The sequence below is a fragment of the Vespa crabro genome, chromosome 2 (assembly GCF_910589235.1).
Source record: "Vespa crabro chromosome 2, iyVesCrab1.2, whole genome shotgun sequence".
Taxonomy (NCBI): Eukaryota; Metazoa; Arthropoda; class Insecta; order Hymenoptera; family Vespidae; genus Vespa; species Vespa crabro.
The window spans coordinates 15038431-15050636 of record NC_060956.1 but is presented as its reverse complement, the minus strand read 5'-3'; the positions used below and the strand labels follow the sequence as shown (position 1 = coordinate 15050636).

The following is a 12206-nucleotide window of genomic DNA, read 5'->3' as shown; positions in this document are numbered from 1 at the left end:
TATATATATTGCTATAAATATATATATATATATATATATATATATATATATATATTGCTATAAATATATATATATATATATATATATATATCTTATTTTTATTTTTTTCTCGTTAAATTTACCTAATATGTTATATTCAGTAAATATTTAGAAGATATAAAATATTACTCTATTTAAGTTATGTTATGTAAGTAAAAGCTATTTAATTATTCTGGTCAAAATCAAATTATTGCAATATTTTTCACGATGATAATTACCTATTATTGTTGAACATCTTGTAAGGACATTTTGGACATCTTTGTTAACTGTATGTGTGTATAACTACAAATATGTATCGATATTATTGTCTCTAAATTTATTACAAATATAGATGTAGTAGAATATTAATTATTTACAAATTATATTATCCACTTATATTAATCGAAAATTTTAATACTCTCTCTCTTAATTGAGATAATTAGAGAAACCATGCCTGTGAAATTAAACGAACTATTAATCACATTTATATTATTGGTATTCATTTATGATTTAAGTATACTATAAAAAATGTTTAGAGGTCTATTAATCAAACATTCATGTTTTAAGTAATATAAGTAGAAATTCAAACATTTAGAATAATTATTGCATTCAAACAAGTCATGTTGAACAACAGAATAACGATAAAAGTCATGTCATTCGAACAATTCAAAACTTCTTTTCTAAACAATTTACTAAATATAAAAGAAATATGGTAATATACAACGTTAAAAAAATGATTTATTAACGTTATTATAGTTAGCCGTCTTTTTATATATAGAGGATTGTATTTGATCGATAGTGTTCATTCATGTGTTCGATCAACAAAGTAGTTGTCACTAAAACAAAAATCATTTTTTGAATTTATTTCGTTGTTTTTTTAAATTTGATGAAATGTTTCTACGATTGGCTTTCTTTATGATGATCTTTAGTATTGTCTTTGCTCGAAACATCCAGCATGATGGCGATCATGTACTTTCATCTGAAATTCCTTGTTTGAAAGAAAAAATATTGCATTACGTAATGATATATATATATATACATATGTAAACACATCACATTTAATTTAAAATATACATATTTTTCTCAATTATCAATATTTCAATTACGGATAATATATTCATTAATAACGTTGTATAAGTTTATTTTATTTATTTTTTAATTTTAGCATCGACCTGAAACTAATACCAAATCACCATCGATGATAATTTCTGCTATCAAAAGTGACGATCATCATCCTTCGAAGATGTTACCAAAGAAAAGAGCAACGATTGATTCCGATTTACTTACATCTGTACCAAAACCTGGATGCTGTGGTTAGAATTGAAATATATTAAAAAACTATTTACTAAGTTGTTTGTTTACAAATTATATCACAAGTAATATTTTTCTGGCACTCGTATCTTATACTATTTGAATTTCATTTGATGCTTTTTGAAATGATTATAAATAATAATAACAGTAATAAAAAGTAGGACGTATTATGAAATAATTGTAATGATTGAAGTATGTTCGTTTCTTTAATTTTATTTTAACCCACATTCTTACTTTTATTTACTAATATTCTTATATGTTTAGATTATAATACAGTTCAAAAGTATCGTTATAATTTATAATAAATTTACAGAAAAATATTTCTACTTCTTGGTAAGTAATCTTGATTAATTTCGTTAGAATATTTAGTAATTTTTTGGAAGAACATCAGTATGTTTCATAGATTGATATATTTTTTTTATAAGCTAACAAAATAAATAAATAAACTTACAACTAGAATTTTCATAACTTACAAAGGAAATTTGTATTACTTTAATATGCTTCTTATATTTATAATATTTATTATAAGTTATAGAAATAAAAGAAACTTATGTAAGTATAAATCATAAATTTTTAATTACTAATATAAAGTAATATCTGTATTAAATAAGGTGCACAGGTTAGTAAATATTCCTTAAAAATTTTTATAATATATAAGACAAACTTTAATAAAATGACAACGTAAAGAACTTTTATACAAAAAAGTTAAATATTAATGATTATTACACTATTTATTTCCAGTGCATAATTGCTATAACAAAAGTGAAGACTTTTATATTATAGATCTCACAACATTGATCTATTAAATGAATGTTGACAATTCAACATAAAATACTTATACTATAAATTGTGAGGGGAATGTTTTATTTATCTTCCATAATATCAAATCACCTCACTCATATTGTGCCATATGGTTTTATTTTATTGATGTAAAAATATATAATAAATTTATATAAGTATACACAATAATGTATTTAACTGTCGAATAAATTAATGAAAAGTTTCTTACATTCAATTACTAGTTAATACAGTTGGAACACTTCATGAATGTGCAGTACGTAACGAATGCACATATACCACGTGTGGTAGATATATACGCATTAAATCATTATATTATTTTCTAATAATTACAGGTACAGCATTAATGAATTTTAACACTGATACATTGTGTTATCTATTTTGTCGAGTTAGATTGATTTTCCAAGCTGATATTGGTCTAGCTTGTAAAAAGTTTACTTTTCGTTTACCCCATCTGAGCCAAGAGAATCCTATTATTAAACAAAGTAAACTTTCTATATAATATCCATCAAGCTGCATAATGCAAGTACCACCATTAGTACTTGTGCATAACTGTAAAAAATTTAATGTTTTATTTATATGTATTTGATAATAGTAATGTTATCAAAAATTTAGAAAAATAGAAATTAAAAATACCTGTTTTTCCGCAAGTGTACTACAATCATTGGAAGCATCTGTACTACATTGTCTAAGTGTTAAAGGATCGACAAACCAAAGAGCTGCTGTTGCAGGCCAGTTTGCACCAAGATTAGATAACGTATTTAATAATGTCATGTAAGTACCTCCAACAGCAGGATCACTGACTTTTGCAAAAAACGCCATAGATGCTACGAACATGCAACTTGCAGATATCTAAAATATAAGAGATAACATTATTAAATTTGATAATTAAGATTTAATATGTTTCAAGAAATAATTATTACCTGATGTATAAGATAAAGAACAATCAATATAATAAAATAATACATTGGAACTTGTCCATTATTTATAATATATGGTGTGATCCATACCAAACATGCTGCAATTAGTCCAAAAGCAAGCCTGCAAGAAAAAGAATGCTTGTAATAAAAAAATATCTTTTTTGAATGGCTAATATATAAAATGGTTAATATTTTATAATTAACTTAATTATAACCTGTAAGGCATTGCTTTCATATATATATCCATAGGTCTTGGACCAACAGTATATTTAGAAATAGCTAATGGTAGAAATATTTGTAGCGGTGTCATAGGTACTGCCATTAATGCAAACTTTTCTTTAGGGATACCAGCTTCTACTAATTTTAAACCTGTTACAGCATCACAAGCGGAAAAACCAATCTGAAAAAGATAATTATATAACACACATATTGTTTTCTTTTTTGTATTATTTACTTTCAATATTAGACAATTCAAACCTTTGCTGTTAACAAGAATAAAATTGTTGTTTTTATTGAAGGTAATTTAACAATATCCCAAAGTAATTTATATGCATGTCTAATATTTGTATTCAACTCTTCATCTTTACCAATTTTTTCTTTATTTTCACCTTTCAAGAGAGCAATGAATGTCGTGGTAATAATAAATATCCAACCCCAGAAATATAAAAATCCTAAAAGACAGTATGTATGAAATAAAATGTATAATGGAATTTTTTCAATGTTCATGAAATTGCGTTTCATTTTACCAGGTAAAGTTAAAATTCCTTCATTTGATGGAACTGATCTTAAATATCCATTACAAAATTCAGCAGACTCCAATGCCATAAAAAGAACGTAGCCTATAAAGTAACCTGCAGTTTGACCAACACTATTGCATGTTGATGCATATGCTACATTACATCTATAAAATACATAATTTAAAAAATAAAAATGATAATAAATAAAAGAGAGAGATTAATAAATAATATATTACCTTTTAAGCATCGTAAGAGCCCAACCATCTACTACAATATCCTGAGTAGCAGCAAGTACATTCAAAGCAAAAAATAATGCAGTCAACATTTCAATATTTGGCTTTTCATGTTCTTTACCCAGCCAATGATCAACATGTCCAGATAGTACTAGCATAAACATACCCATCAAATATTGGGTAGGTATCAGCCATGTTTTTCGGCGTCCAAACTTTTGATAAAACACAGAATCTACTATTGGTGCCCAAAATAGTTTTAACGAAAATGGCCATTGTACAAAACTGAATTCCGCCTAAAATCAAAAGGAACCATCTGTATTTGGAACAGGTAAATCACAATACATTATCTTATTAAGTAACATATGTTAATAATTTTAAACTATATAATAAATTACCTGTTGCCGATAGGATACACCTCGATTTTGCAATAACATAGGAATAGAGCCACATAAACCGAGAGGTATTCCTTGTAACAGATATAGGAAAAAAAGAATAGCTATATTTTTCTCATCTCCACGTATATCAGCTTTGTCATGAATGTGATTGTGTTCTGCGACACCTTCTTCCATAGCATCGTTTTTTTCAATTTTCCTTCTTAAATTTGTTCCCATCGTAGAAATTTAATGTATCGAAATATCACAACAAAAAGGGGAAAATTTTTAACGTGTTATTGAAAACACTAATATTTCCTGTAGACTTACGTGGCAACCTAAAAGTCAGACTGCAACTTTTAAAATTGATTTATCACCGTTTGATAGGTTAAACCAAATTTCATGTATCATATCGGTATACACTTTCATTCTCGTATATCTCCATGAAAGCTATTACTTCACACGATGACCACATATTATGCTTATAACAGGAATTACTTTATTTCTGATTTGAAAATAAATAAATAATGCATTGTATACCTAATGCAATGTTCATTGCACATATAACCTTAAATGACGTGTTCAAGTCACTGACAGATCGAGAATTTTTCTCCTATAAATCGAATTTAATTATAATAATTGTATACCTTGTCAAAATAGATAAGAGTAAATATACTAATATGATACATTCAAGTACTCGATATTTGAACGAAACTTTCACAACTACTGACAGTAACCGATTGCCACGTTATTTGTATGGTAGGACACGTCAGTTATATTTTGTTTTTTTTTATCTTGTATCACGTGTATTATGTATTCTAACAAGGTTTATACGCATTAAGCATGACAAATGGATCGTAACATTTTAAACCAATCAAATTCTTACGTACAATACATTACGATTAAGTCAACCAATTAAAATTCATTAATTAATCCTTGAAATTTCAGCTTATTGTTAGATTTATATCATTTAATACGTAAGTAATTATATCTGTTACATCATATTATGTGTATATCGAGTAAACGAATTCTCATTTGACTTTGAATATTTGTAATTCGTATACATGATTAATATAATAAATTGTATTTCATTAATAAAGTAAATGAGAACGCGAAAGAAGGAAAATTTGTGAGAGAAATGATTAACAAGAGAATAAGGAAAAAACGAAAAAAGGAATTAACAGCTACAGGTATGTATTATATAAGTAATTTAATACTCCCACAATGAACTAAACAAAAAACAAATTTTATTCTAAAAATTTATTTAAAAACTTACGAAATGATTAATTAAAGACAAAATTATTTTATATTATTTGGATAAATTATTTCGTTTGAAATTACAAGCGAATACTCCACAGTTTCCTCTATTTGAACTTACGGTGAGAGCCATTTTAATTAATTCCTTAACGCTATTATCTATAGTTTCAGCATTCAGAACGTTATTTTGAATTCTGCAAAAATAACGAATGCATAGAAATTATTAAAATGATATAAATACAATTAAGCTTGTATAATATTCTCTTACAATTTGTTAAATTGTATTTTTGTAATTTTCTCATCGTGTTGATTTTTAATATCTTCAGTAATATCGATCATATAATCTTTACGTATTTCGCATGTCAATCTGGCTACACATTTCGGAGAAACATATTTTTTATTTTCAAATCTTCCATTATCATACGTCTAAAAAATATATATATATATAAAACTTAAAAATTGTTTAATGTACAAATGAATTTAATAGTAATTAAAGAAAGAAAAATTAGAATACTTGAGAGAAATTCGTCGCTATCATTTGTAAAATGTAATCCATAATGTCGTTGTCCGCGGAAGTAATTTCAGAACGTTTTCTTCTGCCGGAAACAATTCCAATCGGTAGAAGAACCGGATTTGTAGCTAAAGCCGCGGCTGCGCCGATCAAAGCGACTCCAGCTAAAGCTTTTAAAGCAACGGCCTTCGAAACGGATGTATGTATGTCATTATGTACAATTTTCTGATAATAGCTTTTTTATTATTATCAGAAATTAATCGAAATTATCACCTTTTGAGTTTGGATATTACTTCCTGGATATTGTGGGACATTATTGTCAGGAATATCAGGTTCGTCAGGATTAAAATCATTTCCATTTTCTAAAGTAGCTGTGATTCCATGTCCAGGTCGTGTGCCGCCATAACTACCATATCCACCATTACCATAACCGTATCCACCAGCATCTGCTGAATTATAATTTGATCCTGGTCTGTTAGAACTTTCACTTCCGTAACTAGGCCTTTGTCCATATCTGATTTTCATATATAACATATTAGATTAATTATAAACATCTAATAGGACAATATTAGCTGTATATATATACATCTATTTATATATACATATATTATATATCTGGTATATATATATATATATAATAGATATTGACCTATCTCCTGCGTAAGTTCCACTATAAGCACCATTTCCACCATAGCTACTACTATAACTTCCAACGTTAGGTCTTTCACTACCTATGTTTGAACTCATGGGTCGAATTGGAATTTGCCAACTATGTCTGAAATGTGAAAAATGTTTTTAAATTCTTTTGGGAGTGAAATAAATTATTTTGTTGAAATTACCTATCGACATTTCTGTCTCCATACGAAGATGAATAATGATTATTTTCCGATGGAATCCTGTTGTAATCTGGTCGAGATGATGAACCTGAACCATGTCTATTTCCGCAACAGTTGGAACTTAGAAATTAAAAATATTTAATTAATTTATATATACGGTATATATATATATATATATATATACATACACAAATACGTATATATACATGTATATACAGATAAATATCTATACGTAAATGTATATATGATCATTACCAAAGAAAAAAAATCATTCGAAAATATTCGATAGATTTAAACTTATCTCTCGATTCCAAAGACGGTGATCCTCGAATAACATTTCTTGCTTTTTTATCAGTGTTTTTATCATCGGAATTATTTTCGTTATTCTTCGTCTGGAATCCTTTGGAGGAATTTCTATCTCGTACGATATTTGGAAAAAGTCTGTCTTCTGTAAATTGCTTCTTTAAAAGTTCGTCTGTTGAAGGATATTCTCTTTCCTCCGATAATCCATGACAAACGATGAAAAAAATAAAGAAAATCAGAAAATATTGTAGAGTCATTATATCGGAAATCGGTTTCAGATCAATCGAAATAAATCGTTGTAATTTTATTCACTTTATTCACTTTATTTACTTCTCAATGTCATCTTCGAAGTTCTTTCAAAGGCGTTTCATTTGACAGGTCTTTGCACTAACTAGCGGAACGTCGTCACAGAACTGACTTTCTAATTTGTAGAGTTTCACCCTTTTATAAAGTGGTCACGCATGGTATATTGTCATATTCTAACAGGGAAGGCTATGAAATTACGACTTTCTGTTTTGTTTTTTTTTTCAGTAGAAAAATATTTCTCATTTATTATATTCAATGATAACAGTGATAATAATAATATTAATAATCGTCTTTATTGTGATCGAGTTCTATGGAATAGATTCTATATATAAGTTCGATCGCAATACTTTTGCATAATAAATAAATCGCTGGTATAGTTTATTTGAACCAATAATAAAAATAATAACTGGACGAACTTCTTCATTAGCATGAAAAATTATTTTACTATGGTGGTCACTATGGTCCAAATACTTTCATTTCAGATTAATATCAAATTGATATTTTTCTTCCTGGAAGTTCGAAATGCATGTCGTGGACACTTTTTCTTTTCGTATTCTTAACTTTCCCTTTGGAAGTGCAACGATGAACTTATCTGTATCATGTTTATTTATTTCAAGCAGGCGAAGCCAAGAATCGTATCAAATTCTTAACTCAACTTGAAGTTTCTTTAAATTATCTATCCTTTTTCGTTGTTCTTCTTCAAACTTTCTCCAGAATAATCCATCTAAAAATCTCAAAAGACACTCATAAAATTTTTACAATTTCGTGTTTTCCTTTTCTATAACTTTTAAAAACTATTTTACGAATCATTGATTTTAATAAGATCTATAGATCAAAGAATACTTTGATCAACCAAAATGCCATTGATAATAACTTTGTATATTTTTGATCTTAATTTGTATTTCGAACGAGCTCTGTCGATTCACGATTTTGCACAATCTCGTCTCCCTAATGGACGCAGCCGTTACGAAACGCGGACGGAACAATTTGTTCCGCTTGGGTATTCGAAGTGTGCGGCTGACGGTCGAAATTGCAAGCGGACAATGTCGATGATGTTCCAGCTCGTCGTTACATCATATTCACGTAGGTACTACGAAATTTCCTCATTGTTCAGTTAGTCAGAACTGTGAGTCAGAAATAAGATGTTCCGATTGTATCGTCGTAAAGGTACGTTTAGTGATGTCAGGATAGTTGTTTGTTAAGTAATTTGACCTGTCTTTCCCCTGATGATTTTATGACCTTTGCGTAAGTAGTTATATAATTTTAAACTTATGAGATTTTAATTGTAGGAATGTAGAATGAGCTTGAAAATGTGTATAAAATTAATATTTTGAAATATAAGAGATAGCTACGAACAACAATAAAAGCATAATTTATAATGATACGATAATATATAATACTTTATCACTGTAGAAAATAATATAGTCTCTTTTACGTTCGTTTATTTTCCGACTTCCGAACGATAAATCTATACTGTATTCGTGAGGCGAATCAATAGTCTTCGAAACTGGTTCAGTATGTATTAAAAAACTTGCCTTCTCGAAAAACGACCTCCTCGATGGTCGTGCAAAACGATGGCAACGTATATAGTCTTTCTACGTTGAGTTTCATTCGGATATAGTAACCGCAAGGTTTCCGCAGGGGGGAAAAACGATATATTACGGCGATGCTAGTAAATATGAACTTTCTCGCGAACTTTGAAAAAGGGGTAGTAGAAAGGAAAAAATGAGTTGGTAGTGGAGTCGGTTTTACGGAAACGCAAATTTATCCTCCCTTGACTAGAAACTCGAAGACTTGAACGAATGAGATCTCTGTATAAAGAGGCCTCTAAAAAAGGAGAGAGAAAAAGAAAGAAAGAGAGAGAGAGAGAAAAATAGAAAGAGAGAAAGGGCACGAGAACATTAGGGGGCTAATTTGAAGAAAGAGAAAAAAGGGAGGGTAGACCATCGATGGAATGGGAAGATCCGAAACGAAAGAGACAGAAAGAGAGAAAGAAGGGTGGTTTGGGATTGCGTGGGGGTGACAGGGTGGCAGCGACGAGAGAGGAGATACAAGAACCGAGAGATCGCGGAATGGAGCGAAAGCGAAGTAATCAATACGCATTCACACGCGGTGCCTCACATCCCGTTTCCATGGGAACTGACGCCGACGCATGCGTTCATTCACGATGCTATCGTGTTGGCATAGAACGCTCATAAACGGTGCCGAAGCAGTACCGTGCGGACCATTCCCTCTCGAGCTCCTCTTTACACAAATATATACGTGTCTCCTTTCGAGAATTTATTCTTTCGATTCGATTATTCTTTGTCGATTGATTCATCATTTCATGAAATTATGCTAATGAATTATTTATTTTCAACGAGTAGAGTAAATGGACATTATTTAAAAATGTATGCTTTTAATTTGATTCTGTTCATTTATTTTTATTTTTTTCAATTTAATTTAATATCTTTTTATCAACGTTCATCTGAATTTTTTAGAATGGTAATATGAATGATCTTGCTTTTTTTATTTATTTGTTCACTTTTTTGTTTTTTCGATATTTTTACTTATACTTGCGACGAAAGAATTTTTCCTTTTTTCTTTCTTTAGCGAATTTTCAAAGATAATTGCAAATCGAAATATGTACACGTAGCTTGTATTTATGCAAATCGTATTTACATACGCTGACACATGTTGCTTGCGTATATCGACTTGTGCCAGAATAGGGAGCATTGCGGAGCGATTTGTTGTCCTTAACAAAGTCTACTTGTAAAATCTTTACTGGAACTTTGAATAACGATTTTAAGATGCAAAATATCTTGTCGATGTTAAATTTCTTTTCAAACGGTTTATTAAAAATTCTTTAGCATCGTGTATGTTTCAAACAGTTTATTAGAAATTCTTCGGATCGTATATGTTTCCCTTTCAAGCGCCATCTAATCAGTAATGCAATAGACATTTCGAACTATCATTTTACCAAAATAGATATATCGATAATCATACAGTAGTTATGATCAACCGTGACTTGTCAGTCTCGAAGAGACTAATCAGACTAATTTAACTCCAGACATTTCGTTCATTTACTCTTCCATTTTCATGCAAAATTCGTCCGTTTGCCAAATTTAATCAAACATACGATTAAATAATTCGATTGGATTGTAACAAAGTTTATATTGTAACAATATTCTATTATTTTATTCAAATCAATGAAGAACATTATCATCGTTGAAAAAAAAATTGGATAATTTTGTAGATCTTCTTAAATGTCATTATGTTTTTATTTTTATTCATAAGATGTAAAAAGAATCATGAAATCATAAATTTCATTTGGATCATCGCTGACCGATTCAAATAAGATTCAGTCGACCAGTGTATTTAACGATTCCCTCGGCGATGGTCATCCTTGTCTCTCTATATTCAATGCGAGGGTACAGTACGCGACGTTCGTCTCTCGGATGTTCACTCCCCGCAGTGGTATGGGAGTATAGGGGTGTACAGAGAGAAGTAGGGGAACGCGAGGAGAAATGGAAGAGTAGAAAGAGGAGGAGAAGGAGGAGGAGGAGGAGGAGGAGGAGGAAAAGTAGGAGGATGAGGATGAAGAGGAGAAAGGGAGAAGGAGACGTTTAGGGTCGCGGGGTGTTAAGGGGTTGGTTTTCTCCGGAGCGCCTGCGTCGAGTCCCCGATGACGACTCGGCTAGGTAGGTGCTCGACCCGGACGCAGTACGGAGAAACTCAGCGATCACGTAGTGTGTGTTCTCCTTGGCACAAAACGTTTTCGGAGATTACTCGCACCGTTCTTCCGCAAAACGACAGGTTCGATCTTTCGATCGTGACTTAACGATCCTTTTCACAAATTTTTTTTTTTGATGATTGGGAATAGGTGATTCAAATATTAAGGATCAAATTCGACCTAGCGAACTTAACGTTACGCATGATCGATGCACCGTCGAAAGACTTCTTAAGAGAGAGAGAGAGGGAGAGAGAGAGAGAAAGAGAGAGAGCGAGAGAGAGAGAAAGAGCGAGAGAGAAAGAGCGAGTGAGAGAGAGAGAGAGAGAGAGAGAGAGGGAGAGAGAGAGAAAGAGGGAGATTGGTCGAACCTTTGAAAGTGGCTTGAGCGGACGCATTGCAGCCCATCAACTAATCTTCTATATTTGTTGGGATACATTGTCATCTTCTTCATCGGTAAACGGAACGCTAGAGTGACACAAGAAAGTCTAATCAGTGTGCTGTGTTAATTTTTTACGAATCCTTTGGACATTTGTTTATATCTTGAATCAATTATAATATTTGAGCTTTGAAGGGAAATAGAGCTCATTTTGTTTGTTTATTTTTATGTAAGAACGATTTCTTTTATTCTTTTATTATTTTATTTTTTGTTCGTGTCGATGTGGAACTCCAAAAGAGAACTTTCCTTTCTGGAAAATTTAGAAAAATTCTGATGGCTCGGATGGATCAATTGGGATGATACACGTAGATAGTCGTTGATGTTTTTGAAGTCTCTGATACACAGTTAGTCGTGTCTTATTTTCGGCATCGTTGCTTGCATGTGGGTCACAAGTTGCACAAGACAAAGCTAACGGGATAGAGGGTTCACCGAGCTGAGGTAAGCTTGTTAAGTCGTG

At 30.5% G+C, this 12206-nt stretch overlaps 3 protein-coding genes and 1 long non-coding RNA gene across 10 annotated transcripts in view; 2 read left to right on the top strand and 2 right to left on the bottom strand.

Moving 5' to 3' along the window:
• Nucleotides 1-87: 87 nt before the first annotated feature.
• On the top strand, nucleotides 88-1507 carry LOC124422222. The gene is made up of 2 exons (XR_006941812.1): nucleotides 88-1035; nucleotides 1184-1507. It is a non-coding gene; the product is annotated as an uncharacterized LOC124422222 (long non-coding RNA).
• A 721-nt stretch (nucleotides 1508-2228) lies between these two features.
• LOC124422016 (acetyl-coenzyme A transporter 1) lies at nucleotides 2229-5171 on the bottom strand. Of its 3 annotated transcripts, none has more exons than XM_046957885.1 (9): nucleotides 4929-5171; nucleotides 4413-4726; nucleotides 4021-4310; nucleotides 3794-3948; nucleotides 3525-3718; nucleotides 3263-3447; nucleotides 3051-3168; nucleotides 2764-2979; nucleotides 2229-2679 (listed from the first exon to the last, which is right to left on the bottom strand). In XM_046957885.1, the coding sequence occupies exons 2-9, from the start codon at nucleotides 4626-4628 to the stop codon at nucleotides 2500-2502; spliced, it is 1554 nt and encodes a 517-aa protein (XP_046813841.1). In that variant the 5' UTR covers nucleotides 4629-4726; nucleotides 4929-5171; the 3' UTR covers nucleotides 2229-2499. The 3 variants fall into 3 exon arrangements, with proteins under 3 accessions (XP_046813841.1, XP_046813842.1, XP_046813843.1); XM_046957886.1 differs by having other exon boundaries at nucleotides 5036-5166; XM_046957887.1 differs by having other exon boundaries at nucleotides 5120-5135.
• A 219-nt stretch (nucleotides 5172-5390) lies between these two features.
• LOC124422013 (host cell factor 2-like) overlaps nucleotides 5391-12206 on the top strand; it is a 37341-nt gene continuing 30525 nt past the window's right edge. Inside the window, exons 1-2 of one of the 5 annotated variants that reach the window (XM_046957877.1) lie at nucleotides 11403-11918; nucleotides 12013-12187. The gene's annotated coding sequence lies outside the window, so the exon portion shown is untranslated. The other 4 variants (XM_046957879.1, XM_046957874.1, XM_046957880.1 and 1 more) reach the window with 4 other exon arrangements.
• Nucleotides 5613-8522, bottom strand: LOC124422018. The gene is made up of 7 exons (XM_046957888.1): nucleotides 7294-8522; nucleotides 6996-7113; nucleotides 6806-6931; nucleotides 6430-6670; nucleotides 6160-6342; nucleotides 5914-6071; nucleotides 5613-5839 (listed from the first exon to the last, which is right to left on the bottom strand). Exons 1-7 carry the CDS (start codon nucleotides 7550-7552, stop codon nucleotides 5698-5700), a joined length of 1227 nt encoding a protein of 408 aa, XP_046813844.1. The 5' UTR covers nucleotides 7553-8522; the 3' UTR covers nucleotides 5613-5697.

Bases quoted from the DNA above. Each gene is read 5' to 3' on its own strand.
- LOC124422016 (XM_046957885.1), bottom strand. From the start codon at position 4,628: ATGGGAACAAATTTAAGAAGGAAAATTGAAAAAAACGATGCTATGGAA. The intron at 3,719-3,793 runs GTAAAATGAAAC...ACTGTCTTTTAG, and splicing joins AGGAATTTTAACTTTACCTG to GATTTTTATATTTCTGGGGT. The intron at 3,169-3,262 runs GTTATAATTAAG...TTTTTCTTGCAG, and splicing joins ATGAAAGCAATGCCTTACAG to GCTTGCTTTTGGACTAATTG.
- LOC124422018 (XM_046957888.1), bottom strand. From the start codon at position 7,552: ATGACTCTACAATATTTTCTGATTTTCTTTATTTTTTTCATCGTTTGT. The intron at 7,114-7,293 runs ATAAGTTTAAAT...TTTAATTTCTAA, and splicing joins ACCGTCTTTGGAATCGAGAG to GTTCCAACTGTTGCGGAAAT. The intron at 6,343-6,429 runs GTGATAATTTCG...TCCGTTTCGAAG, and splicing joins GTAATATCCAAACTCAAAAG to GCCGTTGCTTTAAAAGCTTT.